Source organism: Charadrius vociferus, unplaced genomic scaffold (genome assembly GCF_000708025.1).
Source record: "Charadrius vociferus isolate BGI_N301 unplaced genomic scaffold, ASM70802v2 scaffold32, whole genome shotgun sequence".
Lineage (NCBI taxonomy): Eukaryota > Metazoa > Chordata > Aves > Charadriiformes > Charadriidae > Charadrius > Charadrius vociferus.
In genome coordinates, this window is record NW_009647856.1 from 9,305,937 (window position 1) to 9,333,239 (window position 27,303).

The 27,303-nt window shown below is 44.8% G+C and overlaps 1 protein-coding gene across 1 annotated transcript in view; it reads left to right on the forward strand.

Annotated features, from left to right (window-relative positions):
* Window positions 1-371: 371 nt before the first annotated feature.
* The window catches only part of SFMBT2 (Scm-like with four mbt domains 2), a 105,474-nt gene continuing 78,542 nt past the window's right edge, over window positions 372-27,303 (forward strand). The window contains exons 1-3 of the mRNA XM_009882959.1: window positions 372-477; window positions 7,489-7,583; window positions 9,499-9,739. Of these exons, the coding sequence (XP_009881261.1) occupies window positions 372-477; window positions 7,489-7,583; window positions 9,499-9,739 (442 nt within the window). The remainder of the gene's footprint in view (window positions 478-7,488; window positions 7,584-9,498; window positions 9,740-27,303) is intronic.

The window sequence follows — 27,303 nt, forward strand, 5'->3', positions numbered from 1 at the left end:
GGTGATACGGGGAGCTGGACTGAACTTTGAGACATGAATCCTTTGTGTCAAATACTGCGGATGCTGTTTATTACCTCATCTTGTCTGCTGCTGCTGCTGTTGTTATTGCTGTTAAGATATTATTGCCACTAAGGGGAAATGCCCTTTGTGGTTCCTCATCCAAGTCTAGCTTCACCTTGGAGGAGAGAGCAGGATCCAAGGGTTACAATCAACATGGGATAACTTGAAACCCATTAGGAAAGGCTGAGGGAATGGATCGGTGTAAGTGGAACAAATCACTCATTGTTTCTTTTTATTTTTCATTTAGTTTGTCCTCTAGGCGGTCCCTGCTGCAGGATGAATTAGGAAGGCAAGGACTCTTCCTCTGAGCCATGGAGACAAGGGCATCTTTCATCGCCACCATGCAAGAGACCCAGCATCTCTCCCCAGAGAAGGGGCAGAGCCCGGCCAATGGCAACATTGAGCAGTTTGATTCAGGTGAGCTCTCCTTCACCCCCATGGGTTGTCTTCACTGGTACAGCCCTCCAGCTGGTCACCAGTAGAGGTGGGGACAGCCAGGTTGCCAGGGGAGCATTGGGAACGGTTATACAGCTTGAAGGCCTTTTTTGAGCCTTATGGATTGTATGTGTCCCATATCATGGAGTGCTAAAGTGGATCCCTGGTTGATGGATTGGGAAGTTGGAGCTTTTTTTCTTCTGGATCTCTTCTACAGTATTTAGCAGCTATTCAGAATTTAAACAAAAGCAGTGGAAGATCTTTCCCAGGACATCATATTGTGTTCTTTCTGTTTCCCCACCCTTTTTTATTTTGTTGGAATTTTGTGCTTAAAGAGAGGAAATGAACATTCAGAAATTAGTTTCTCTCTTGTTCCGACTCTTCACTCTCATTTAATTCAGAATTTTTTTTGAGTGTGTCAGGTGAGAGGACTTCACAAACATTAGTCTAGCCAGTGGAGAGGTGGTCGCATGTTGTCCTTGTGCTCATGGGCATGACTCGATGCTCTGTAATGCTCTGGGATGGGCCCTTAAAGGTGAGGATTCACTTCGTGAAATTTGGGTGTCATCATGGTAGATACAGAAAAATAAGTGCTAGCTTCTGGTGATTTCTGCTGGAATTAGGTGCTTTAACTTCCCATATCTAGCCTTAACGGGAGAAGACTGTATCTTATGGTAAAGTTGCACATTATGGCTCGACCCAATCTACTTTCTTTCTGATGCCAAAATGGGAGACCCTTCTTTATACCACCTCTGCTGCCCATCACACCCTGGGCTTAGTCACTCAACTTGCTGAGCCAGCAGAAAGGTAATCCAGGGGGAAAAAAAATAAAAAAAAGTCATTAATTTTCTGCCGGCTTTGTGATTTAAACTGGCTGGAAGAAGAGGGAGGGCCAGAGCACATGCTGGTGGGAATGGGACCTCTCCCAGTGGCACTGTATTGCTCAGCTGTAACTTGTACCTTCATCCTTGCTCTGTGTTTCCATGGGAGAGCTCAACTGATGAACTTGTGGAGAGCAACACTGAGCTATCAGTCAGTTAAGCTGTACAAAAGGGTTCGTTTTTGCATTGTGGTACTTGTGTTGGTGCTTGTATGCTTTCCCCAAACTCACTTGCATTTCTGTAAGAGCTATTCTTGACAAAAGGGCCCTATGATGTAAGTGGCAGATGAAAGTCTGTGCTTGCAGGTGGGCCTCCTAAAGGGATGCCTTAAGGCTACTTCCATGGAAACAGGTGCCCTCACCAGTGGTGAATCACTGGTTCAACGCTTCTCAAGTGTAGCAGCGTTGGGGTGGCTGTTTTAAAACTCTGCATGCTTTGCCTTCAGTGTCTTTTGCATCTTTTCTCTCTGGTGGTGCTATCTGTGCTGTATTGGTCTGTGCTGTGCTGAAGTCCTTTTCAAAGCTGTGTCTTTGGTCTGCTTTTCACAATTTCTCCCTCAGCACCTCGGAAATTTGGCCGCCCAGCCTTTAGCTTCTTCACTTCTCATAGTGACTCAGTGATTTCCCTATTTCCCTGGAGACCACCCATTGGAAAGCTCTGACTGGTCTTTAAATCTTTGCCATGTTCACTAATGAGTTGAGGGGGACGGGACTCACATGAGACCATGCCAGTTAAACTATGAGCTGTGGTCCTTGAGGTGACCTTCTAAGCTTTTTAGGGTGAGGATGGGCTATCTCGCACAGCCCCTTGTGCAATGCAACCATCTTCTGAAACTTTTACCATGAAAATAATAAACAAGGGTGTGGCACATCTGGCCCGCAGGTTGCCAGTGGCCACCCGGGCAGCTCCTAGCAAGTAACTGCATTATGCTTGTGCAATTGAGGTGGGAATGCAGGTGGTCTTTCAAGAGGTCAGCGGGGCTAGAGAAAAGTGAGAGAGGGATGTCCTATAAAAAATGCAAACTGGCTGTGTGGCACTGAAAATGTGTTTGAGATGTGGGGTAGTTCAATTTGTCTTGCCACAAGGGTTATAGATTCAGCTGGGCTCTTAAACTCTGCGTGTTAGGTGGGACACAGAGAGGTGGAAACTTTCCTGTGCTGTGGGGTTGGTAGCCCAGCCAAAGTTTTGGTTTGGTTTTTTTTTTTCCATGGTATATGCAGTGGTTCTGGTTGTTTCAGAGGGCTTCAAAGGGTAATTGGACATACTTATGGAAGAAGGATGCATCGTACTAACTGCTTAGAAACCATGTTTGTCTCAAGGAAACCACCAAACCAGAAATCGTTGGATGATAGGAACTTGCCTGGGGGGGAGGTTCATACATGGTTTCCTTCTTCTAATGGATGTCTCTAGTCATCCAGGAGGAGGCAAAGCCCGTGCAGCCTGGTCTAGTCCCCGTTGGATCCATTTATATCCAAAGGGGAGAGGTAGCTGCCTCTAGGATGAGTTCAGTTGGCCAACCATAGACGTTGGTTTTGGAATGAGAACAACTGGCCTGTGGAGCCTAAATTTCTTTGGGTGTATGGATCTTGTTGACTCTCCCAAGGCCATGCCAGAGCTTTATGGTCAATCAGCTTCCCCCCCTTGCCTCTCTTGATGTGTTAGCTGCTAAAGCATTTCAGTTCTGTAGTCACTCAAAGTCATGGATCTGTCTACGTGCTATAAATGAGATGGTTGAGCAATTTGCCACAAATCCGTTCTTCTTCAGTGAAGCCTGAGAAAAACTTGTGCTTCTGGAGCCACAGGTTTTGGGTCTTTCATCCCCTTTATTTCCCATAGCCAAACATCCCGGGAGGCTGTTAACAGCTGGAGCAGTTGCATTTTTATAGTGTTGATGCATGAGCACTTTAAAGCCATTGAGAGGCTCACAGATAATGACTTGTTGATTTTATTTGCCGTCCTGGGCTTGTTTATACATCATCATATTGTAGGCTAGCCAGCCTTGACTCTTTCATTAAGAAAGAGCGCTGGGCCTAAGTACCAATAATTGGAAGGGGAGCTGATATGTAAAATAGGCCTAATGCCAAATTTGTCATCTCTCAGGGTGCTCTGTGAACTGCAGGCACATGGGATTTTACAGCTCTCCAGGACTTTGTTCTTGGAGTGCATGACTTAAGGAGCGACGAACAGATTGGCTTTGTGATAACCGCTTCTCAAGTGGGCACAATCTTCATCGTGGTATATTAAAAGAGACTTTGCATTTCTCTATCTGCATTTTAATCAGGGGCTCTCCAGGCAATTAAGAGAGATCAGAAAGAGGTGTCCTCTGTTCCTCAGCAGTAGGGCTTTTCTGATGGATGAGGAGATCTGTGTACAGCCCTGTTATGTGCATGGATGGGGTTGGGTCTCTTGCACTGGTCTCATCCCTGGGCCCCGCTGTCTCTGCTCTGGATGCACCCCTGCCAGATGTCTAGAAGGGAACAAAGTCCATAAAAAAACATTTTGGAAACTTATTCCCTTCAAAATCTGTTGTGATAAACCAAAGCAAAATAGGACACTGATACCGTAATAAATGAGTACTCTGACATTATTTTTACAGACCTTGTAAAAGTAATTTCCTGACAAAATCTGCAGATAAAACATTGTAGATGAGTCAGACCTGTGATGTGTCAGAGAGGAATAAATTGGCAGGCTGCAGCTCTCACACTGCCTCCCTCTGGGGTCTCGAAGCCTCTCTATTTGAGTTTAGAAAGGAGAGATCTGAGTGATATTTTTTTAAACAGGTGCTGTTGTGAGTTTTGCTGGACTGCATGTGAATGGACCTGCCGATGGGGCTGTGGGAACGGTGGGGCCAGCGAGTCTGTGTTGGCATGTGGCAGAGTAGGTCACGGGTAATAAGATTATGAAGTACAGGAGGACTTGTTGCATCCATAGCTAGGATCTGTAATGCTGCTGTCATGAACGTGCTGTTGGCAAATTCTGGAGAAGAGTTTGTCACCCTGGAGACGTTGCTCCCTGCAAGGGCTGGAGGTTATATACTGAACTGCCTACAAATCCCTGCTTCCACTACTCTGTGGAGTGACTCCTTCCCATAAGACTACCCAGGAAGGCAGTGTTGTCCCAAACTTGGGTTCTTTACCCGGTGTGGAAGCCAGTAACACACAGTGCAGAGGTATTTCCAAGTTTATTCCATTAATGTGCTGAAATGGGGTGCTTGTTCCAAAACAGGAGCATGCCTTAGTTCCAAAAATCTCCACTTTTCTACACTGATTATTCTATATGCAAACAATTAATACATATTTATTGCTATTTTCTTTAATGATTGGTCAAGATTTCTTCACTTCCCACATAAATTAGTGCTCAGACTCTGTTGTCCTCTTCCGTTGTTCTCTTTTGAGTAGGTGGTATCACTTGGGTAGGTGGTCAATGAGTTGGTGGTCGTGATCTCCCCCTGCCGGAATTACCTTTTACCTACTTCTCCCCTGATCTTGGCAGTTCCAAGTGGTTTTGTCGATTTGCTGACCTGGCCTACAGTTTATCACTCTCTTGACAGGAATACCCTGCTTATCAACAGCACTATGTTGTCTGGTGGTTAGTTCCTTAATTGAATCATAGGTAAATCATGTCTAGTTACTATTTCTCTATTTTAATACTCGGTAAATAATTAAATAGGGTTGGGGCAGTAGAGAGGACCTGAGCACCAGCAGGTTTCCTTGCATGCTTCAATTACACTTGACATTTCATTTTCCTAGTTTATGTCAATTTTACTCCAACAGCTGGAGAAAAGGAGATACTTACTTGTCTGGACTCACTCAGCAGGTTAGAGGAAAAAGCAGTACTAAAAACTGAGAATATACATAGACTGTTGTGGGCTGAGGGAAGTGCCACGTGCTCTGAAGTAGATGTGTCTGAGAAGGAGAGGAGAGTGCCCAGGGCTGACCTGGAAATGTCCTGTCCGTGTCAGATGTCCTGAGGTGATGATGTCCTTGGGGTTGTTGAGCAGTCCATCCCAGCAGCACAGGTGCAGTGGGATGCAGAAGCAGGGAGCAACCAGGCAGTCAGGATGCACTTTTAGCTCTTTGCCTTTTGCTTTTCATGTCAGATGTCACTGACTTTCAGTGGGACGGGAATTGGTCATGCTCAGGGTAGAAAATTGCTTAAGAACTGGAGTAATTTTGAGCCTGGGATGGGTAACCATATCTGCCCATCTACTCGTGGACTAACATGCTTTATTTTAGAGGTTCAGCCTTTGAAATCTCTCATCCTGGTGCTTCTCTAAAACATTAACTCCACAGGGTTGCAGACATTAGTGCTGAAAAATTTCCCTGATCATCTAAATTGCCTGCCTGCATGATACAGATGAAGGAAACTCTTAGCAATTTTTGCACCAGGCACCTACCTTGTGGTTAAGCTGTGGCTTACCTTTCAGTCAAGAATGAACAAACCCCTTGTTTTGGGTCAGATAGCTCAAACAGGGTCAGCTTCTATGCCTGGAGGTTTTTACGATGATTGCAAGGCACAAAACAAGCCCTATCCCTTATTCTATATTGAATTTGTCTATTTTCAGGTTGTAATCATGGAGTTGGGTTATTTCTTGTCTTGCTGAGTTGAAAAGTCATCTGGTAGCCACTTTATCACGGGAGTAAATGTTGATTTACGTCTTCATATTTAAGCAGGTTAATTGAGTTTAAGGCAAGGAGTCAGACCTTAGACTTGATGCAGCGGCGTGCAAAGTGTTTAACAGCGATGACAGCTCAGTGCTCCTCTCTGAACTCCCAGACAGATCTTTACCCTCCACCAGCTCTGTCTCAAAAACATTCTTCTCATCCACCTTTTTCCCCTCGCCCATGTATGTCTGGCTTCATAGGCAGCAAATAAAACCTATGTCTTCCCCTTTTAATAATGAGAGATTCCCATTGCGCATCATAATTTTCGGGTCCTGAAAACTGGAGACCTGTAGCAATAATTGCCATAAATTAACCCTGCTGTTTTCTTCATAAAACTGTCTGGGGAGGTTTCTTAATTCAGTTTGTCATGAGTCACTTTAATTACATCATGACCACGCTGATGAATGTTTGGGCAGGTAAGGGTCTCACAGAGTTTGCCTGATAAGAGCTTATTGCAAAGAGCTCATTGCACGACTAAACATTTTTGCTCTGGGGACGAAACTGGGTTTGTGAGATTGCTTGGGAACAAAATGAAAACAATCAGATTTGGCTGATTTTCTGTAAGTGAAAGAAGATTTATTTTTAATTATTGCTGTGTGTGTTTCAGCGGTGCTTTGAGGCCTCAGCTCTGTTCTACTCAGTGCAGTTCTAAAGAAAAACATAGAGTAGTAATGTCAAGTCCTTCTCTGTGGGGAAGGATTGTGTGGGGCAGTGGTGCAGACTGGGGAGGCGTGATGCAAAGTCCCACATCTGAAATGGGGCAAGGACAAGTGCAGGGAGCAAGAAGGTAATAGCGGTCTGGTGAGGGGTGCTGGGGGATTTCGGGGAAAGCAGCTCTAGTCTTGGGGGAAGAGGGAGGCATGGAGGCCTCAGCGGAGATTTCTGGGTGGAGGGGTGCTGAGGAAGGAGAGGAAGCCCCAGGGCTGAACCTGGGGCTCCCCAGCCCCAAGGGTTGTGATGTTTGCTCTACACACTGCTCAGCCAACAGAAGCAACATCTAATATTGTCACCAGGGCACTGCTGTAATTAACAGTGCTGGGTGACCTGATTTTGGGGCATGAGCAAGGCATCCTTGTGATAGCAGACAGGCATCCACCTCCCTTGCAGCAAAAGAGTCGTCGAATACAAAATAAAAGAGGACAAGTGCCTATTGTGGTATCACTGGTTTGTTCCCCCACGGCTGTGAAAGCAAAGTCATTTCTGGTTTCAGAGTGTTGGCTGCTGAAGTCCCAAAGTCTACTGAAAACATAGTAAGAGTCGATCAATCTAGATAAGCACAGATCTTTAAAACAAGCTTTCTGTTTTCCTTTGTGTTGATGTTTATACTGGTTGCTATTTTCACCCTCAAGTATTTGACACAACTTTTGCCTTCTTTGGCTGTGTTTTAGGCTGCTTTTCTTTCTTTGTTTTCCTTTTTTTTTCCTTTTTTTTTTTTTTCTTTTGAACAGATGAGGGCTCCAGCATTGAGGACGCAGACTTCAACTGGGATGAGTTCCTGGAGGAAACAGGAGCCAGCGCTGCCCCCCACAGCTCCTTCAAACACGTATGTGCTTCATCTGAGCTTTGCTGGCGTTGCGCGTGTTCCCTCTGTGGGTCTTCAGGGCATTCCTGGAGAACTGAAGTGGGGTCTGACTATTTTGGGGAGAAATTGTCCCTCTGCACAGGTGGCAACCTGTGTAGGACTGGCCCCCAGCTGGTGTTAGATGAACTCGGGGTGTTTGTATCATCTGCAGTCACAGCTCGGAGCGCTGTGTCTATGCTACTGCTTTATCCTCTGCCTTGGGTTCAAATTTGCCATTTTTTAGGGCTTCTATTGCTCTCCTTTTGCTTATAACGCACTCTTTTTTTTTTTTCTTCATCTACTTTTTTTTCTTTTCTATTCATTGCTGTCTATCCCAACCTGTAGAGGTTCATCTCTCAAGAGTGCCTTATTTCTCCAAAGATGACCTCTTAGTGCAAGTTTTACTGACTGGCAGGGTTACTCAGCACTAGAGTCCAGCATGGCTCATAGGAAACCATCTCTCAGCCTCCTGCATGGAGATGCTGTCTCAGGAGCTTGAGAACCAAATACTTGGGTAGGTGATGCTTTTCCTGGGTAAACGTGGCTCATATAGACAGCCATGGTAGTTACAGCATGGTCTGTGGCTCTGCTCCATGTTAGCACAAATAGCATTCGAAGTCTCTGAAATCTTGACTGATGAAGATCAGAGCATACTTTGAAGAAAGGACTGTCTCTGAGCAGACCCCATCACAGTCAAGGATATTGTTGTTTGGGACCAGCTTCTCTACCGCCACCAGTTGTTTAACCTCTTCTATTCAGCTCCATGTGTGTGATGTCACATGAGGACATCGGACAGAAATTAAGGTGATCTGCGAGTTCTTCATCAAAGTCAAGGGTGTGCACATGTGGCCATGTTGGTAGACTTTTTCCAGGACATCTTTGTCATTGAGCTACAAGACTGTGCTGTCAGAGGTATTGAGGCCTAGTGGGAAGGTGTTGTGATGCCTTCATCTGAGTAAAGCCACGACAAATCATGGGGGTTCTCTGTCCTCAACTGGAACATGAGGATGGTGCTTGCTCATTCTCCTACCTGACCCATCAGGTACAGGTAGCAGCCTGTTCTGCTACAGCTGCTTATCAGTTGTCATGGCTCTTCTCCCAGCTTCACTGGTCTGGTCTGTGTGCTCTGGAGGAAGAAGACATCTGCAGCAGGAAGAGAGGGGTTTTAGCTGTGGTACTCTAGGTTGCCTTACACTGAGTCTGTTTGCTGACAGAGATGTCCTTTAGGAACAGTGTAGTTGTGCTGCAGTGAGAGGGAAGCTTCCGAAAGAACCTGTTGCTACTATAAGAGAAAACTCTATTTGAATGACTTTCAGCAGTGGGTCATACCTTATGTACTGGGGTGCTGGGAGAATGAATCTGTTGAAGCTTGAGCTGCTGGGGATGGATTTAGTGGAAGTGCTCTCCTTGGTCTGCCTAATACAGCATTCATCCCTTGATGCTTGTCAAGCCTCAAGAGGTGCTTCAGTGTTGTTATATGACTAGTTATTATAGTTTGGCTTAACTCCTAGAGGTGCTTAGTACCTGTCTTTCTATGTTGCATGTGTCCTGTGATGTTCCTGATGGAGCTGTGCAGTGGGAAATGCAACCTCATTTGAGTTATACCACCTTTCTCCCAGGCACTAGTAAGATTTATGATGTGAAGATGGGTACCAGTGCTCTTAGATGTAGTGCACCTGAGGGTACCACTGATGGAGGGCCTCTTTGGAGCATGTGGGGCCTTGCGTGATGGGGTATATGCCAGTGAAGTAGGAATGGTCCTGCCCAGACAGATTGTGGAGGAGGTGGTTGGATCAACTTATGTCCTATCCCAGAGCAGCATTATCGTGCTTAGCTGGGGAGGGTGGTCTCCCTGCAAAGGAGAGAAGGTAACACCATGCCTTTCTCATTTTGTAAGGTTGAAATCAGCCTTCAAAGCAGTTTCCAACCAGGAATGAAATTAGAAGTGGCCAACAAGAGCAACCCGGACACATATTGGGTGGCTACAATCATTACAACGTGTGGACAGCTCTTACTGCTTCGTTACTGTGGCTATGGAGATGACCGCAGAGCGGATTTCTGGTGTGACGTGATGACAGCAGATCTTCACCCCGTTGGCTGGTGTACGCAGAATAACAAGGTCCTGATGCCTCCAGATGGTAAGTTCTGTGTGTTTTGTTAGGGTTGTGCTCTAGTGTGCTGGTGGTTAATCTCCAGACTTGCAGGAGATCTGGAATGGGTACTCCAGATCCTCAACTGGTGTTGGGTGATGCAGTCAGGGTCAGGTCCCCACAGGTCAGTGGGTGATTCAGTTTGCCAGTTGGCCTCTAGCAAAGGCGGTTTTGATCTAGTTGGTAACAACAGAAGGCATTCCTATAGGAAGCTGTCTTAGCAAGGAAACTTACTGCTAAATTGCAAAGCTGTAATTTTCATTTAGGGGAGGGAATTGTCCTGTTCTTGTAGGAAGATGGGATGAAATTCAGAGTGAGAATAAACTAAAATAAGTGAGATCAGTTTGGGTGTAACCAAAACCAGAAGTTGGCTGTTCACTCACGTGTTTTTCCCTGAAAGTTTAAAACCTTCCGTTGTCAGATTTTAATGCCAATGGTAGGTACACACCATTAAAGACAGCAAAATTTGGTCATTATAGGTTAGGGCATGTCGTGATTATCAGCTCTTAGGTGCACAAAATCTAAATGCAAGAGGTGTAGGTTACTGAGTGGCTCGTGTGGAACAATTTGTTAATAATACATGTTGATCCCCAGTGTTAAGAAAAATGTGGGGTTTTTTTGGCTGCATACAGCAACGGAACAGCTGTGCATCCTTACCGCTACATAGCTTCAAGCAAAGGCATACTTGTTACTGCTACTCATACGTATTCCCTCCATATATTCCATTTATCCTGGATCGGGGAAGAAGAGCGGAATATTTAGCCTCCAGCTTGTGCATTCGTTTAAGAAAAGTCCCATTTAGCGATTCTGCTGCTGAAGTTATTCTTTTACTTTCTGTTGCATGTGACCACTGAAAAAAGCATAAGTGCCATTTGTGTGCCATCTGTGATTTCTCCTGGTGTAGGTGTTGCCTGACCTCCCACTGGAGTGAGCTGTAAAAACGGTCTTTTAAGCAGGGCTGAAATGGGCTCATTTCTGCCTTTCATGTGCCAAACTCTGAGCTAAACTTATATTTTTGTTCTGGTTTCTGTCTTTTGAACAAATAGTAGTTTGAAGTCTTGAAGACAAGCATGGCTGAGAAATCTGTTGGCTTAAGCACTAGTGAATCAAACTGATGTGCGAATGGTTAGATATTTTATTTTTTTGGTCTCTTAAACTACCTTGTATTACATGGATTATAATCAATGTTACCAGAAAGGCGCACAGTGCTGTAAACTAAATCTCAAAATGCCAGGGTCAAGGGTTAAGAGATCTTATCGACTCTTGTAATAGAAAATAATGATTGTTTTATAACCAGAGGCAACTGCTTTTCATGGAAATGTTGGAATCTGCTCTTTGGGTTGTGGCTACTTTGTGTGAATTGTCTTGCTGGAATGACTGCAAATGTGCAGTGTGTCCTACCTCCTCTCTCCTCTGGCTGGGTGATGTAACTGTACACCAGGGTCTTAAATTTGGGCAACTGCCCTGTTTTGTTCCACCCACCCCAACCCCCCTCGGCCCCTCCCATTCTCAGTGAATAGACTCTATTGACTATGTCTTAGTATAGTTTTCAGAGAGAATAAATTAAATGTGTAGGTTGTCATTTCAAAAGAGATTTAAGCATTTACGAGCTTGAGTCGTATTTTGGAATGAAGCACCAAAAATGCCCGGGAGGATTTGATCCTTCAGGACTTCTCTCACTTGGAAAAGATGCCGTAAGTCACAAAGCTCCTCTGGGTGTTTGCCCACAGCATTCAGAGGTGGGTTTTCGAAAGATCATAGTTCCCATTGGGACAACACAGGGAAGAAGCTGAATTTTCAAGAGTGCTTCTTGTCTTCCGTAGGGAGAACTGAGCTCTGACCAGCTTTTAAAAGTAGCTTGTGAGTACTAGACTTAACTGTACACAGATGTCTGGAGTTTGTCCTGTTCTTAATTGTTTTGCTGATCAGTGAATGTATCTTAATAAGCCAAATTTCATTGCAGCGCTGAGAGTTTCAGCTGGTGAAGCCTGGAGGATCAGACTTTACATTGGTCATAAAGAGAGTGATGTTCTCTATGAACTCCGTGGAGGTTTTTTGCCTGTTTAGCGTTGCGTACTATTGTGTTGCCAAACCTTTGGAAGAAACGAAAGCCAGCTTCAAATTGCATGGATGGTTTGCTAAGGGCCTGATTCTCAACGTCTTGATTACAATGAAGATATCTGTTGGCAAGACCATGCAAACAGCATGGCCAGGGCCAGTTATCTGTCATTAGGGTTTGATTTTAATCAGGAGCTGAAGGCTTTGGTGAAAAAGCAGATCTGCTAAGAAGGATTTTTTTAACGGGCAAAATACCAGCCCTGGGACAACGCTCTGGTCCTGCTTACGAATCAGATCGGACTAATCTTATAAACATGATGCCAGACAAAAATGGTACAGAGTGACAGCACGAAGAATTTCATTAGATGGGAGAGAGATGTGAAAAAACGGGGTGGTTCAGTTTAGCAAATCAATAGAGCTTGATTTAATGTTCATCACACACACAGCTTTTAAGGGGTAGCTGCCAAATAATTATTGTTTATGATCCCAATAGGAGGAAGTCATTTAATTTACAGACTGTTACATGATTATTTATTGGGTGACGTTAGTATTGCATCATGGTGCCTGTGAGTATAATGTCAAGTCATGTTATGTCATCCCATGACATTATGGTGCAGTGGACTAGAATAGGACTGCTCAAGCCAAATACTTGAGTTCTCAATAAAATGTATTGGCTTATGAAAGGATGGTGTGAGTGTGCACATGCCTGTGAGCTTTGCCCTCTACCCCCTCCTTCCCTGCAGGAAATCAAAGGAGTAAAATCGTAGTTACTTCAAGCTTTGCCATTAATTATAGTTTTCTCATTACAAATCGGTGTGTAATTTGAATTGCAAACTCGACTATCCTGGCAGAATAGATCTGTTTACCATTCAAAGCAAAATGAAAATTATTTAAATTAGTTAATATAGAACTCATTTGAATGAATTGGATGTTTATTCATGAACTAGCTGAGGCAAGTGTGAAGCTGTCCTTATGGTCTGTAGCTTTGGCACTGATCAGCTCTAAAGTCACGTCCTGGGACAGAGATTTCTATTTTTTCTTGCACATTAACTGTGGTGTAGACCAGTGGGCAGCTACTGCCTGACATAGCTGAGTGTGGAATTTTCATCCTTTCTGACAAGACCCCTCAGCAACTGTAATTCGTATGAGGAAGGACAACCTGCTTCACAGTTTCTTGACAGTGGCAAGGCTGTGGTGGTATAGTAGGCTTTGTTTTCTGGATTATAGGGGTGGGATGTAACATAGACTTTCTAACAGTTAATTAAAATTTCCTCACTATATTAGCCTGCATGGAAACGGGGACAACATTTGTCCCCTCCTATGTCTTACCCAAACACTGTTCTCCTCCTCAGCACAGCATCGATATGGTTGTTTTTCAACATCCTCCATCCCTTGGGATGTTTTACCCATTGAGCATTAAAAATTTAAGTCTAACTAAACTTTCCCTTACTAGCGATTTGTTTAACTGTGAAAGGAAAGGAGGTCTCTTACCTCCCTTAGCCTGTTATTTCCATGTGCTGTTTTCCTTTGTTGATGACAGTTGGGTTCGTGAACACGTTTACTATCGGGTAGAAGAGCAGCGTGGAGAACCTGACAAGCGTAGTAGCTAAATTATGCATTGTGAACCACGCGGAGAGCAGGAACGTCTTTTGATTGACACTTGGGTGGTTTTGTACAGATTGCAGATTTACAGCTGAGCCAACAGAGCTGAATCTCTCCTGGCACTATCTTAATGCATTCTGGGATGCGCTAAAGACACTGGACGACAAGATTATTGTGTACACTTGTAATTGCCACAGTGGTTCTGCTTTAATGTTATTGACAGATGGAAATTCAAATAGAGCATTTCTGTGTCCGAATCCACATGGTGAGCTTGAGTCTGCTCGCCATGTAAACCAGGAGACCGAGGAGATCGGAAATGTAAAGAAATATAGTGGGGAGAGAACCAGGTCAGTATTTTGATTTTACAATGAACTGGTACAGATGGGAAAACCTCTGAACACCATCTATCCTTGGATTTGATGATCAAGGTGATCAGTTGTACTGCAATTATATGTAGGAAAACAGCCTCTACTTCTTTGTTATACCAATATAAGGAGGATTAAAGCTGAAAAACCTGATCCTGGGATGAAGTGAGTCCCTCTTGAATGGTGCTGAGCTTCATCAAGTGAAATAAGGGCAAGATAATAAGGGGCAAGAAGGATAATAAGGGAAAGATAACAAGGGCAAGAAGGAGATGCACAGCAGTGGAAGCAGGGACAGGTATCCTGGGAAGACTATAGGGATGCTGCCCGGTTGGGTAGGGATGGGATTGGGAAGGCCAAAGCACAGCTGGAGCTGAACTTGTCAAGGGATGCGAATTCTACAGGTATATCAGCCAGAAAAGGAAGGTAAAGAAAGTGTACTCCCCCCATGAGGAGCAAGAGTGGCAAACTGGTAACAACAGATGAGGAGAAGGCTGAGATACATAACTTTTTTTGCCTCACTGTCAGCTTTTCTTTCCACACCTCTTGAGTGGATGGACTGCGGGGCAGGGACTGGGGGAGCAAAGTCCCTCCCACTGTAAGAGAACAGGTTCGTGACCACCTGAGGAACCTGAATATACAGAATTCTATGGGACCTGATGAGATGCATCCCAGAGTCCTGAGGGAATTGGCTGATGTAGTTGGCAAGCCACTCTCCATAATATTTGAAAAGTCACGGCAGTCAGGTGAAGGCCCCAGTGACTGGAAAAAGGGAAACATTGCACCTATTTCTAAAAAGGGTAGAAAGGAGGAGCCTGGAAACTACCAACCTGTCAGCCCCACTTCTGTGCCTGGGAAGATCATGGAACAAATCTTCCTAGAAGCTATGCTAAGGCACATGGAAGACAGGGAGGTGATTCGAGACAGCCAGCATGGCTTCACCAAGGACAAGCCCTGCCTGACCAACCTAGTAGTCTTCTATGATGGAGTGACTACATCAGTGGACGAGGGAAGAGCTACAGATGTTGCCTGCCTGGAATTCTGTAAGGCCTTTGACACAGTCCCCCACAACATCCTGCTCTCTAAATTGAAGAGGTATGGATTTGATGGGTGGACTGTTCAGTGGATGAGGAATTGGTTGGATGGTCGCATCCAGAGGGTAGTGGTCAATGGCTCAATGTCCAGATGGAGATTGGTGACAAGTGGTGTCCCTAAGGGGGTCCGTACTGGGACAAGTTCTGTTCGATATCTTCATCAATGACAATAGATGGTGGGATCGAGTGCACCCTCAGTGAGTTTGTGGATGACACTAATCTGAGTGGTGCGGCTGACACGCCTGAGGGATGGGATGCCATCCAGAGGGACCTGGACAGGCTTGAGAAGTGGACCTGTGTGAACCTCCTGAGGTTCGACTAGGCCAAGTGCAGGGTTCTGCAGCTGGGTTGAGGCATCCCCCAGTATCAATACAGGCTGGGAGATGAAGGGATTGAGAGCAGCCCTGAGGAGAACGTCTTGGTACTAGTGGATGAAAAACTGGACGTGACCTGGCAATGTGCGCTGAGAGCCCAGAAAGCCCACTGTGTCCTGGGCTGCATCAAAAGCAGCGTGGCTAGCAGGTTAGGGGAGGTAATTCTTCCCCTCTGCTCCACTCTGGTGAGACCCTCTGGAGTACTGTATCCAGCTCTGAGGCCTCAGCACAAGGAAGGGTGGTGAAACACTGTCCCAGGTTGCCCAGAGAGGTGGGAGATGGCCCATCCCTGGAAATACTCCAGGTCAGTTTGGATGGGGCTCTGAGCAACCTGATCTAGTTGAAGACATCCCTGCTCATTGCAGGGGCTTAGACTAGGTAACCTTTAAAGGTCCCTTCCAACCCAAACTGTTCTACAGTTCTATGAAATATGCCATTAAAAGTGGTGGACACAAAGCATTTTGCTTGTCCAGACTTTCTGTGAAGGTGAATGTCATCATTTGGTTACTATTTGAAATAGGTTTTTGTGTTTCACTCAAGTCAGGTTAACTTTTAGCCTAGATCCAGGCCAAACTAGAGCAGTTTCACTCAGATTCAAAGTGCTGGATCTGATTCTGGGCAGGGTATGGATGATAAAGGAGATAATACTTGTGCCACAGCAAACCAGGTTGCCTTCAAATGGTAACTTTTTTCTTTTTTTTTTTTTTTAAACTATTATCTAAATCTCTCACAGAGCTAAATCCTTCTGTTTGAGATCACTGGTGTAAGAGAGGCGAGACGTGGATCTGATTGGCCATGTCAAAACTTATGACATGAGGATTCACTGGATTCTGCATAGTCAAAAGCTGGTCAGCTGTGTGTCACAGCTGATTTGTGTGCAAGATGTCAGAGAGATGAATAGATAGATGGAAGAAATAACTTTGAGACAGTTTTTCCATTTTGATAGTACTCAGGTGAAATCATCAATGGATGTACTGCTTAGATGCTGGGGCTGAAACTACGTTGGGGCTGAAACTACAGCAGAACATGGGGTACATGGGTTGGGAACAGGAGCAGTAAGGGGAGATGGCGAGACAGGAGCAAAGAGAGGAGCAAACCTTGAGCAGTCACTTTCTGCTCAGGGTGTGTATTTGGTGTCATTCAAGACTTCCTTGATGAACAGGAGGCTTTTTTGAGGGGCACAGCTGGAGGGGTGGTGGAGATGTGGCCCATACACTTGCCTTTCAGCATCATTCTTGGAGGTCACTTGTGTCCACAGGTTCTTCAGAGAGTGACGCAGAGATAAAGTTTCTGAAAATAGATGAGGGCCTCCAGAGCTTCTCTCTCAGAAAACGTGATCGTAGATTATTTTTTTTTTTTTTTTAACCAAAGCCAACTTCCCCCTGGTAATCTCATCCCAGAGGAAATAAAACTTAAGCTATGCCTGCAGGTCTGTGATAATAGTGCAGGTAGAGGGATCAGATGGGCCGGGTGGACTTCTTTTATCTTTGTGAGAAGTTGGCTTTCCTCCACCGACTTATCTGAGATGAGTTTGCTTTTCTACTGGTATAATTGAGAGCAGATCTGGCCCCGGTTTAGCTCTTTCACTGAAGGCTCACCTGAAATATTACTTCCTAAGAGCTTGAGGCTGGAGAAAATCAGTAGGCATTCACTGAGCTTATGCTGTTTTACATCAGCTAAGAACTGGGCCCTCAAGCCAAGTAAAATGAAACTCGGAAATCTTCTTTGGCAGGTTGTACTGTCAAAGACTGTGGATATTTCTATAGTATATAGATTTTTCTTTTTTTTTGTATCTTCTTTGCCCAATCCTTATCCTCTTATTCCATCAAAACCAAGTTTAGACTAACCTAATGTAAATAGATTGCAGGATCTCTTTCTTTTAAATACTGTAAATGACTTCTGGTATAGTGTTTTATGTTTGCTTTTCAAGTCGACTTTAGCAGACTATTAATTATGCAGGGGTGACGTTAGCATAAATAACTAGTCAGCAAATAAATGTCAATTAAATATTCTATTAGCATAGTAGGCAGCTTTATGCATTGGCATAGAACATTTTCAAGATTATACTTAACGAGCATATAAAAAAATAGCATATTTTTTTCTTTGCTCTCCTAACGATGGCAGAGGGGAGGTAAAAATAACGCCAGCTTTTGCTGTAGAGCCGGGGGTGTTTGGGCTAAAATTTGCCCAAGCAGGAGCTGTGCCAGTTGACTCTGATGTCTCTTGGGAGCTGGCAGCAGCTGGAAATCGCTGGAGCATATTGTGGCTTGGCATCTCCCTGCCAGCCCCACGTAGCCCCTCGCAGACTCACTCCCAAGAAGAAAATGCTGTCATTACAGCACCCACGGGAGTTTTTTCCTTCCCTTCTTTGCTGTAACTCAGATGACTCAGTCTGGGATGTGAAAATTCAAGGGTGAGCCCATTTCTCGTGCAGCATCAGGATAATGTTGCCTTAATGAGGAAAATGGTCTTTTCACTACTGTGTGAAACTGCAAATCTTTTGCATGTACTGCTGGCTTTAGTTACTTTGTAAAGACTTAATATTGCCAAGTGAGGCCCTTTTGGGGTAAACTGAGTGTAACAGGCCCCCGCCTGTCTTTTGGGAATGTAAGTAATTGTTGAGCTACTGTGCAAACGTGGCGCAGCCCGGCCAGCGGGACAAGGCTTTGCAAAAAGTTTTGAGTTGTAGACTTTATCAAATGCAGAGTTTTTGAGCATCTCCAGCTCTGCCGGGCTTGAGCTCAACCTTTTCCATTTTGAGTTTCCTTTTATAATATAATTTTTCAGGTCTAGGAGCATAGCTGCAGAGAACCTTGCAGGGATGAGATGCTGGCGGGTTTGTAAGGCGGACTCGAGAGTAAATGATTTATCATGGTGCTTCCGTGGTGATACTCGACAAAGAAACACTGTGTGAGTGGGAAATGTGGGGTGTGCGCTGCTGTGGCTTTGGCTGGGACCGCCATGAGTGATGGAGGTTATTGAGGGGAAAAATCAATGCTTGGTTAAACATAGGTCCATTTGTTCCAAGTTTTTCGGGAGTGTGGTGGAGTTCTACCACAAGGCTCCCAGCTGTGGCTCTGCAGTGACCCCGTGGTTTAGGTAGGTGGCCGTGGGGTACTGCTGGGCTCTCTGCTAAGGGGAATATTTCCCCTGCGATGAAGTTTCATCAGCTGGGGTTGCTCTTTGTGCTTCTCTACTGAGTTTTTGGTGGTAGTGACTTAGAAAAGGTATTTTGCCCCTTCACAAAAACCATAAATATGAAGCCTCTGCTTTGTTCTCATCAGTATTTTCATTTGGGAAGAAGTCATCATTTTTCCCCTAAAAAAATGTTAGGACAGGTGTTTCTGGGATTAAATATCCAAAACGTTGTCTTGAGCTGCAGCAGTGCCTTATGGGATTGGTATGTGGGTGCTGGTCCCTCCTAACCCTTTGGCCTGGGTTAGACTTTCTGTCAGGAGTGTCTGGTGTCTCCTTGTGGAGTCATTCTGAGATGTCTTCTACTCAATGCCCCACAAGGTGCTGTTGTGCTGGGGCAACCCAGCCCTTGCTGAGGGTCAGGCATTTGAAAAACCAAAGCCAGGCAAGATAGTTCAGGTTTCCAGTAAAAAAAGAAAAAAAAAAAAAAGCCTAAAGCTTGCACATGAAGTAGACTCTGCTAATTAAAAACAAGGAAAGAACACACTTTAATCAAAACCTAATTTTCCAGTAAGAAGCCATTTCAGCAGAAACATACCCAGCAAGCCTGGTTTCCAGGGACAACGACATCTGCTTATGCTGTATTTATATTTATTTATTCTCACAAACAAATGGAGTAAGGGAATTGGGAGCAGGCCTGACCAGACAGCTCGTGGTCCAACGAGGCAGGGATGCACGCAGTGACTGCGACCACCAAAACTACGCGGGACCCTGCGGTGCACCCAAAGTGCCTGCTCAGCATCTGTTTTCGGGTGCTTTTTTTTTTTATTGCTCAGGATTATTTGGGGAAATTCAATTTGGCCCACACCTAGACGAGGTGTCAGTGCAACTTCTTAGAGAGGTGACAGTTTCACTAATTGGGAATTGTCCCTGCACAGTCTCCATGCAAATCTTGGCTTTTTGCACACTTATAGGTGGAAAGTACTTTCATTGATAAGTATAACCTGTCCTCATTCCAGTACTGGACTGAGCTATATAGTCAGTAAACCTAGTAAAACAATATTACATAGTTTTGCAGCGGAGACTGAGGGTAATATAGCACCGTTTACGCTAGTGTGTTATTAACCCAACTTGGAGCGTGGGTTTAATCTGTAGGCTGGCTGACAGCCAAGGAAGGGTTCAAGAAGGGGTTTCACTGATGGAGGGAGGTTTGATAGCAAATGACTCAGACACACCAATACTGAAGCGAATGCACATTCTGACTGCTTTTCCCTTGCTTGGGTGGACTGTCTATCCTGACTTTTATTTCCATGTATTGCTGCCGGTGCACGGTGCTTTCCTCTGTAATTGAGTGATGTTGCCATTCCCATGGCAGGAACACGGTCAAGCGGCAGTACCGTTTGCAGCGCTGTGACTGTCCCTTTTGGGTGGCACAGGGAAGGCTGAACTACTTTAACTAGAACTATCCTGCAATGATTAAAGAAGGAGCACCTTGTGTACAAGCAACAGTGGAGATGAGGATCAGGCTTATTGCAATGAAAACTGAGAGCCTAATCCTTTTATAAACAGTCTGGAGGGGGATGGAGGTGGGGGAAAGAAAAGTAGTGATTTTCGTGGACTTTGACAAGTTATAAATATATCCTGAGTGAAACCAATAGTGTGGAGCTTTATGAAAGATTTAATGAATAAATATTTCATGCCCACATGGTGCTTCTTCAGTAACGCAGGCTGTTGGTAAAAAGCAATAAACAAAGAACCTCCTTCAGGGTTTGTTTGGGCTTTTAAATTAAACTAATTTAATCAACTTTTTCAGTCAAGCTTGATATTAGTTCATTTCTGTACACAGCACTGTACTCAGATCTGTTTGTTTTCTCCTGATACCTGTTCTCCTGTTTGGAAGATGCCTGAATATCAAAGAACGAGTTATTTCATCCTGCCCCTATGGTGCATATCTGGATTTTCAAGGCAGAGAGCACAGCCTGACTTTCTTCTTCTCTGACACCTTGAGTCAGCCATACTCTACCATCCCAGCTGTTAGGTGCTATGGGACCCCGACTGAGGTTTTCATTACCCAGCAGGGAGATCACTTGAGCATGTTGGTCATTTCTGAACATAGGCAAGCAGGCATCTCTTGAGTTTTGGAAGCCTTCAGCACCCAGTTCGCTGCTGCTTGAAGGACCAGAACGAGCCAAAAGTGCTCTGGAGTCTGGCCCCACGTGGGCAGTGAGGCTTGGACGCTTCTGTGCTGGTTTGCTGCACAGTTTTATGAAGGGAGATTGAAACACTTCTCCAGTTCAGGCTGTTGGCAAAGCCGGGGCTCGGGTGTGCTCATATCATTGCTTTATGGTTCACTGTCACAACAAAGGGCCAGGAAGAGATCAGGTTATATATTAGTTCTGTGCTCGATGGCTTTGCAATACTTTAAAAAAAGAATAATAAAAAATCCTCGGAGACCTGATTTTTCTTTGGTAACAGCAGGACTGGAGCCGTTTGAATCTTCCACAGCTGGACTATGCGAGTGAAGAGCAAACGAGACACAGTAGAGAGGTAAAAGCAAGGGTGATCAGAGGGGTAGAGCTAACTTTGGGAAGGCATCTGTGGACAGGGCTGCTCAGTGAGCTGAGGATCCGCTCAAACTTGGACACTGATGTATCTTTGCATGGGTGGTGGTGGTGGGGTTGGACACAGGTGCATGGACTGGGGCATTTCTCAGCTAGCTCCTTTTGTCATGAAAAGGAGTAAAAGTGCTGGGTTCCCCGCCCCCTGTTTTTTTCTTTTTACCCCTCTCCCTCAACCACTGATCTAGAAGCACTTGTTTTTGTCGTGGGCAGCTTTGGGAACTGAAATTTATCCCTCTTGGCTGGATGGAGTATGTCCCTGTGAGGTTTGTGCCATGTTACGGGCAGTGACAAAAAAGAGGGGTTGTGTTAGAAACTGAGGAAGCTTTGCTCCTCCAAACCCATGTAGGGCTATATTTATTTTTTTAGTGTTTTTAGGCAATGTGTGAGATTGTGTCCGTATGGATCAAAGCCCAAGCCCTTTGCCCAGCAGGAGGGTTCGTCTTCGGCAAAGATTGATGGAGCAAACCTGCTTGCAGTAGTGTTGAGCTGCAATAGTTGCCTGATCCAGCCCGAAGCGTTGGCAGAACCAATTTCTGCTGCAGCTCCTGACCTCCTGCAAGGAAAGCATGTTTTGTTGGGGCTTGAGCTCCGTTCAGGGTGCTCGAAGGGCTTAAGATGAGCAGTTGAGACCCCACGGCTTTGCCTTCTGCTGCTTGCAATTCTGGTCACAGTCGGCAGGATAACACTGCAGCCGCTGCTGTGACTAAACCATTGGTTTTGGAGTTGACGTTTAGTACAAGTTGTGCTGGAGGAACAAAGATACGGGAGGAAAGGAGTAATTGCAGCGTGAGGCAGAGACTGTGAATGAGAAGCTGTATTTCCAAGGAAATGCTGCAGGAAAAGGCTGTGAGCAGACATCAGGCATTTCTGCGAGTAGAGATTTCCTGAGCTTTCCCTGTTCTTTGGCAGCAGGTGAAATGGGGTGGATTTTTGGAAGGTACCTTCGAGACCATTTTAGGTAAAACCTCCCTTCGATGGTTGTTGCAAAAAAACCCTTCCATCTATTACACAAACCAGGAAAATCCTCCATTAAAGGCATTTAAGTGCCAAGGGATGGAAGGATGTAAATTATTTTACAGTTAAATGATGAAGCTCCTAATAAAAATTTGGTTGAGAAGACAGTATGTTTTATTAGTACTGGCTCTTTGGCTCTGTGTTGAGCCACCATTTGACATCATCCGACTATTTGGCGCAAACCACGTGAATACGGAACAAAATATATAACAGTTGAGATTTGAGACTTGTCATTCAGGACCAATGTCCTTATTCAAGCAAAGACCCCTGAGCTGTGTGCCTCAGTCATGACAGCGGAGATCTCCACACCTTGAATATCCAGCAGTGCCTGTTTTGAGTTGTTCTTCCCCATTCACACACCTCCTGGGGCACATACTCTGATGCTGTGGAGCTACAAAGTGCAGAAACCACAGAAAAATGTGAAGATTGGCCCTGAAAGCATAGCAAACCACTCATTTTTTGACAGGGTCAGTTTAACTGATGTCTGAGTGTGGGTTTTTTTTGTGAAATATTCTTTAAAAATTGAGAGATTGTAAGTAGCCGTTCTTGGTAATTGCATATAATTTCCCTTCCCCACTCTCCCGTAATTTCCCCCAGAGGAGTTTTGGAATGGAAATGCCATCTCAACTGTAAGACTAGGCCTGGGTAGTTAGTGTGGTGATATAATAAGTAAAACTTAAATAATCGCCATTGAAGATATCTGTGGAGACTTAACCCCCCCCACCCCTCCCCCGATCATTCATATTCTAAGTTAGGCACAGTTTTGGGTCTTTATATCAGAGAAGGAGGTGACTTTCTGTGCATTGCTGTAGGAGCTGGGAAGGGTCAATAGCACAAAGGACTTGATCCAGAGCATGCTGGAGATGGCGTACATGTTTCTTCAGTGGACCTTTTTTGATCAGGTTGAAGATTAAATTATGTCTGTTAGAGCTGAGCAGACATGAGAGGATTTTCTGTGCTCTTTTAGGCCAAGGACAAGCCAACGTGTCTACTGTCATGTTTCCAGCAGAGCATTCCTTCAGATGCACCTAGGGGCACCTTGGATTTTGCTCAGGAGGAGCATGCAGATAGAGAACTTGGGAAGCTGCTAGTGGCAGATGCAAGCGCCAGCATGATCCCAAGCCAGCTGTGACTTGCACTTGATTTTTTCCCTCATTACGCATGATAATGTGGGCTCCGAGTCACCATCGAAGGGGCTTGCTTCCTGAAGCGGACCATATGCCCCTTGGAGCCCGTGGAGGTAGCTGTTATGCAGTGCAGAGATTTAAGTGATGCTCCTATAAAACATTTTCCTGATGACAATTAAAAATCAATTCCTTTCACCCAGATTCCAAATTCCGGGTCAATTCTGGACATTGCGTGTGACACTGGGAAACTTTTGCTCTGAATACCTGAATGGTTTGTTTCTGTGTCTCTGTGTGTGTGCTCTTATTCCTATTTGATTTTTGGTCACTAAAGGAAGACAAACAAACATGCAAATAAGCTTAAGGACGTGCGGAAACCCTTCCTGATTGATGGTTTATTTTGTGTTGTGAGGCAGAGCATCTACCTCCCGTGTTTGTAGCAAGAAAAGATTTTTTCCCACACTGTCACTGTTGGGAATGGATGAAGAAATGAGGGGAAAGTCAGCATTTCCAGGTGGTGGTGTAAAAATGCAGCTACTTCCTAAAGTGATGGAGTTGATCTAGAAGATGTATCCGGGGAAAACTTTGTCAAAGCGTAGGAAACTGTCCTGTTATGTATTGTACTAAGTTTTACTGAAGAGGCTGTGCCATGATGAGTATAGAGCCTAAAGAAGCAAGACGTAAATCCTGCAATTTTCCCATGCTAAGCCACCCTGGGAAAGTCACTGAGGAGTCCCTGGCCGTGTAAGGCTTCTGCACCATATGTATTTGACTACTGAAGCTACCCCTTCCATAGGGTCTTGCTTTGCTTTGAGCCATTCTGCTATTGTCCTTGAACTTGTCAGCCTGGACATCAGGAGGTAGGTCCATTTGGAAGCCCTCTTTCCTGTAGAACATCTACAAAATTTATTTGGAAACAAAGCAGCCACAAAAACTTGGAGGAAATATTGTGTCTTGAAGATGCGATTAAGAGCTCACAAACCAGCTGAGCAAACCGTGGCTTTGCACTAAGATTTGGGAGCCTTCAGTTTAGCAAGGAAGGCATTTGGATTCATCAGAGCATCGTCATCTTCAGTCAGCGTGTCCCAGAGTGATGCAGAAGCTGAAATTTTAGAATTCAAAGGGGAGGTTTGGAGCACTATGGAAAAGCTGCTGGCATTTCAAATCCTGCAGCACGTGGTTATTCTCATTTCAGATGATGCCTTGCATAATGTGCCACGTTGATCTCCGATTCAGATCTAAACTCTTCAAAGTTTGGGGGATGTTTTTGATCCTGGGATTTATAGTTCAAGCCCTTTTTTAGTTTCAAGTGAGGGAAACACATGTTTAGCAACTGCAAAATGAGCCTTGATGGAGTATTTCTTTGATGGTGTTGCGCTGATGATTATGAATTTACATCTTGTGCATAGGATGTTAAGCACCTCATGGGGCCTGGCTGTGCTTAGACTGTGTACCATTAATTTCGGGAAGGATGCGTGATGAATGTTCATAAGGCCCCCCTAGGTTCTGATTTGTGGCTCTTACGTCACACAGCCGAGAGGCTCCAAAATGATTAAATGGGTTTCGATCATTAGAAGCTGGCAATACAATTCTGATTAATTACAGAATGGGCTGCAAAGTGCAAAATGAGTTTTGCTTTTTTTTTTTTTTTAACAAAAAAAACCCTCTCCAAACATATGTTTCCACTCCGTGGGGTGTCAGAAGGTGAAGCTGTGGTGAATGAGGTTCGTTGGCTATTGCCATGGTAATCTGGGAGTGTGCTGGCTCACTCTTGGGTCATGGGGATGGTTAAGTTTCCAGTGTTGTCCCATGCTCTGGGCATGAGCAGTGAGATTTGGGGAGAACTATGGGAAAGTCCTTAAATTAGACCTAGTGCATCCTGCTTTGCTGCTTGTACCTCACAGCACTGTACCTCACCGAATCGAGCACTGTGGCACCAGCCTCCAACCTGAGTCCTGGAAGGGTTTTCCCACGAGGTGTCCCTCTGCCTCTCATCTCTGAGATGCATCTTTGCCCTTGGGTTGGGCGTCCAGGCTGAGACTAGTGATGGCTTGCTTTTTCGTTCAAATCACTGCTTGTGTCTTCAGAAGAAGACCCGGTTTGAGACTGCCAGTCTGTGGCCATCCAGCTGGGGACATGTTTCGCCTGCCTGTAGCCATAACACCTCATGATCTCAGATAATGTGAGACCAGACGCTTAAATTTTGGATAGGTTGTGTAGGGTGAAGTGAATCTAGACTTGTAGTGTTTATCTATAGGGAGAAAAAGTAAAAAATGTGCTTTTGGCTGTTCTTTGGGTCTCATACGTATCTGGTGAATTTGGTAATAGAAAAAAACTCTCTAACCATTAACAAAAACTTGGACTTTTTTTTTTTTAATTGATGTTTCCCAAAAGATATGAGAGAGTTGTCTTAATTATTCTTCTGTAGTGTGTTAAACAATGCAATGCATACAATAAACTGCAAGCATCATCCCCACTAATTATCATCTTTGTATAGAAGATGGCAAATGGAAAAAAAAAAACAGAATGGATTTCTTGGACATCAGGTTACGCTATGTGTCTTCTATGTTTTGGTGCTTTTGTTCATAGTGGATATTTGCTGTAGACTGTTGGCATTGCCAGGGAAAAAAGGAAATTGTGCAGTGAAACGGTTTATGCTTTGTGCAAGAACATCGTGCTGCTGCAAATTTGCTGCATTTTACAGAGCTGTCTCCAAAGAATAGCCTTCAGAAAACGACCGCAGGATTTAGAAGTGAGAAAAGGCACTTAGTATTTGAGATAATTGGCTGGGGTTTGGAGGCGTGAGGTCAGAGCCTTGGGCACGATATTTATGCTGCAATGACATCCCCTTACAGAGTGGCCCATAACTTTTAGATGTTGTTATGGCACAGACTCTATTTGGGGCTGACCTGTGAGATCCCAAAGAGACAGGGCATAGAAGTGCCTCTCATGTCCATTTGCAAAGGAGAGCCAAGGGGAGAATGTTTGGCATTTGGATCAGGATCAGGTAATCTCCAGACCTCCTTTCCTCTCCCAGCTCCGCTTCCTAACGTCAGAGAGATCTGGTGCCATGCAGTATTATGTGAAAGACCCCCAGACTAATTCATAACAGCTCTTGGCATGGTCCAGTGTGTGCCCAAAGGTGGTCAAAGATACTAACTCAAGGTATGAACCAAGCTGATGGCTACGTTGCGATAGTTCTGGCTGTGGTTATGGATGCTGACTTGGGTGGGGATTTATCCAGAAATTATGGCATTTTGCTTTCTAGACATAACTTTTTCCTCTTCCTAAATTTCTCTTCCATACATGGGGAGCATATGAAGTGCTATGCGTGGGCTTTACTAAGGTGATGATGGGCAAGCGGCACGCATGCATCCTTCCCGATGGTTTTCGACACTTTTAAATCGGGATTTTACAGTGTTTGTGCATCTCTGTCTGCCTGCAACAGCAGATCTCTGCGCCTGCAAAGATGACTAAATGCTTTCTTGGTTTTTCACCCAGAGGGGCTACAGTTTGGAAGCAAATAGCTGTGCAGCTACCTGCTAAGTGCGGTTTTGTGCAGGGAATCTGGCGTATGTACCTGCGGCTCCTATAGGTGCACGCATAACCCATCTCCTGCGGTCACGCTCTGAGGTCTGTGACCTGGGCTGCTTCTGAGCACTTTGGTTAAGGTGCTGATTATGCCTGGGAAAAAAAAAAGCGCTCTTACAATTTTATTATTATTATTTTTTATCTCTATGGGATAAAAATGGATTTAGAAATTACAATCAAAATACCAGGTTCCCCCCCACCCCATTCCTGCCACCAAATGCTCCTGAACTGCTGATTTGACAAGGTGTTCATTAGGACTCCTGGGTCTGAAGATTGGGAGTTTGAGCTCTCATCGCACATGATGCATCTCTTCTGTGCCTTGAGCATGGCGCTTAATGCGAGTGGGGGAAAAAATAATCAAGGAACGTATGTGGAGGCTTGGGGTTAAGTGGCGAGAGCTGTGGAGTTTGGATGCTCATTTTCACAGTGAGCCGTCACCCTAATGGACATTGATACTAATGATGGAGGAACCCCTATGGTTATATGGTTTGTGCAGAGCTTTCAAACGCCGGGCATGGCCTGGCTTTCAGAAATACCTTCCAGGGAACTTATCTGCGTGTGTACATGTCTGAGACTG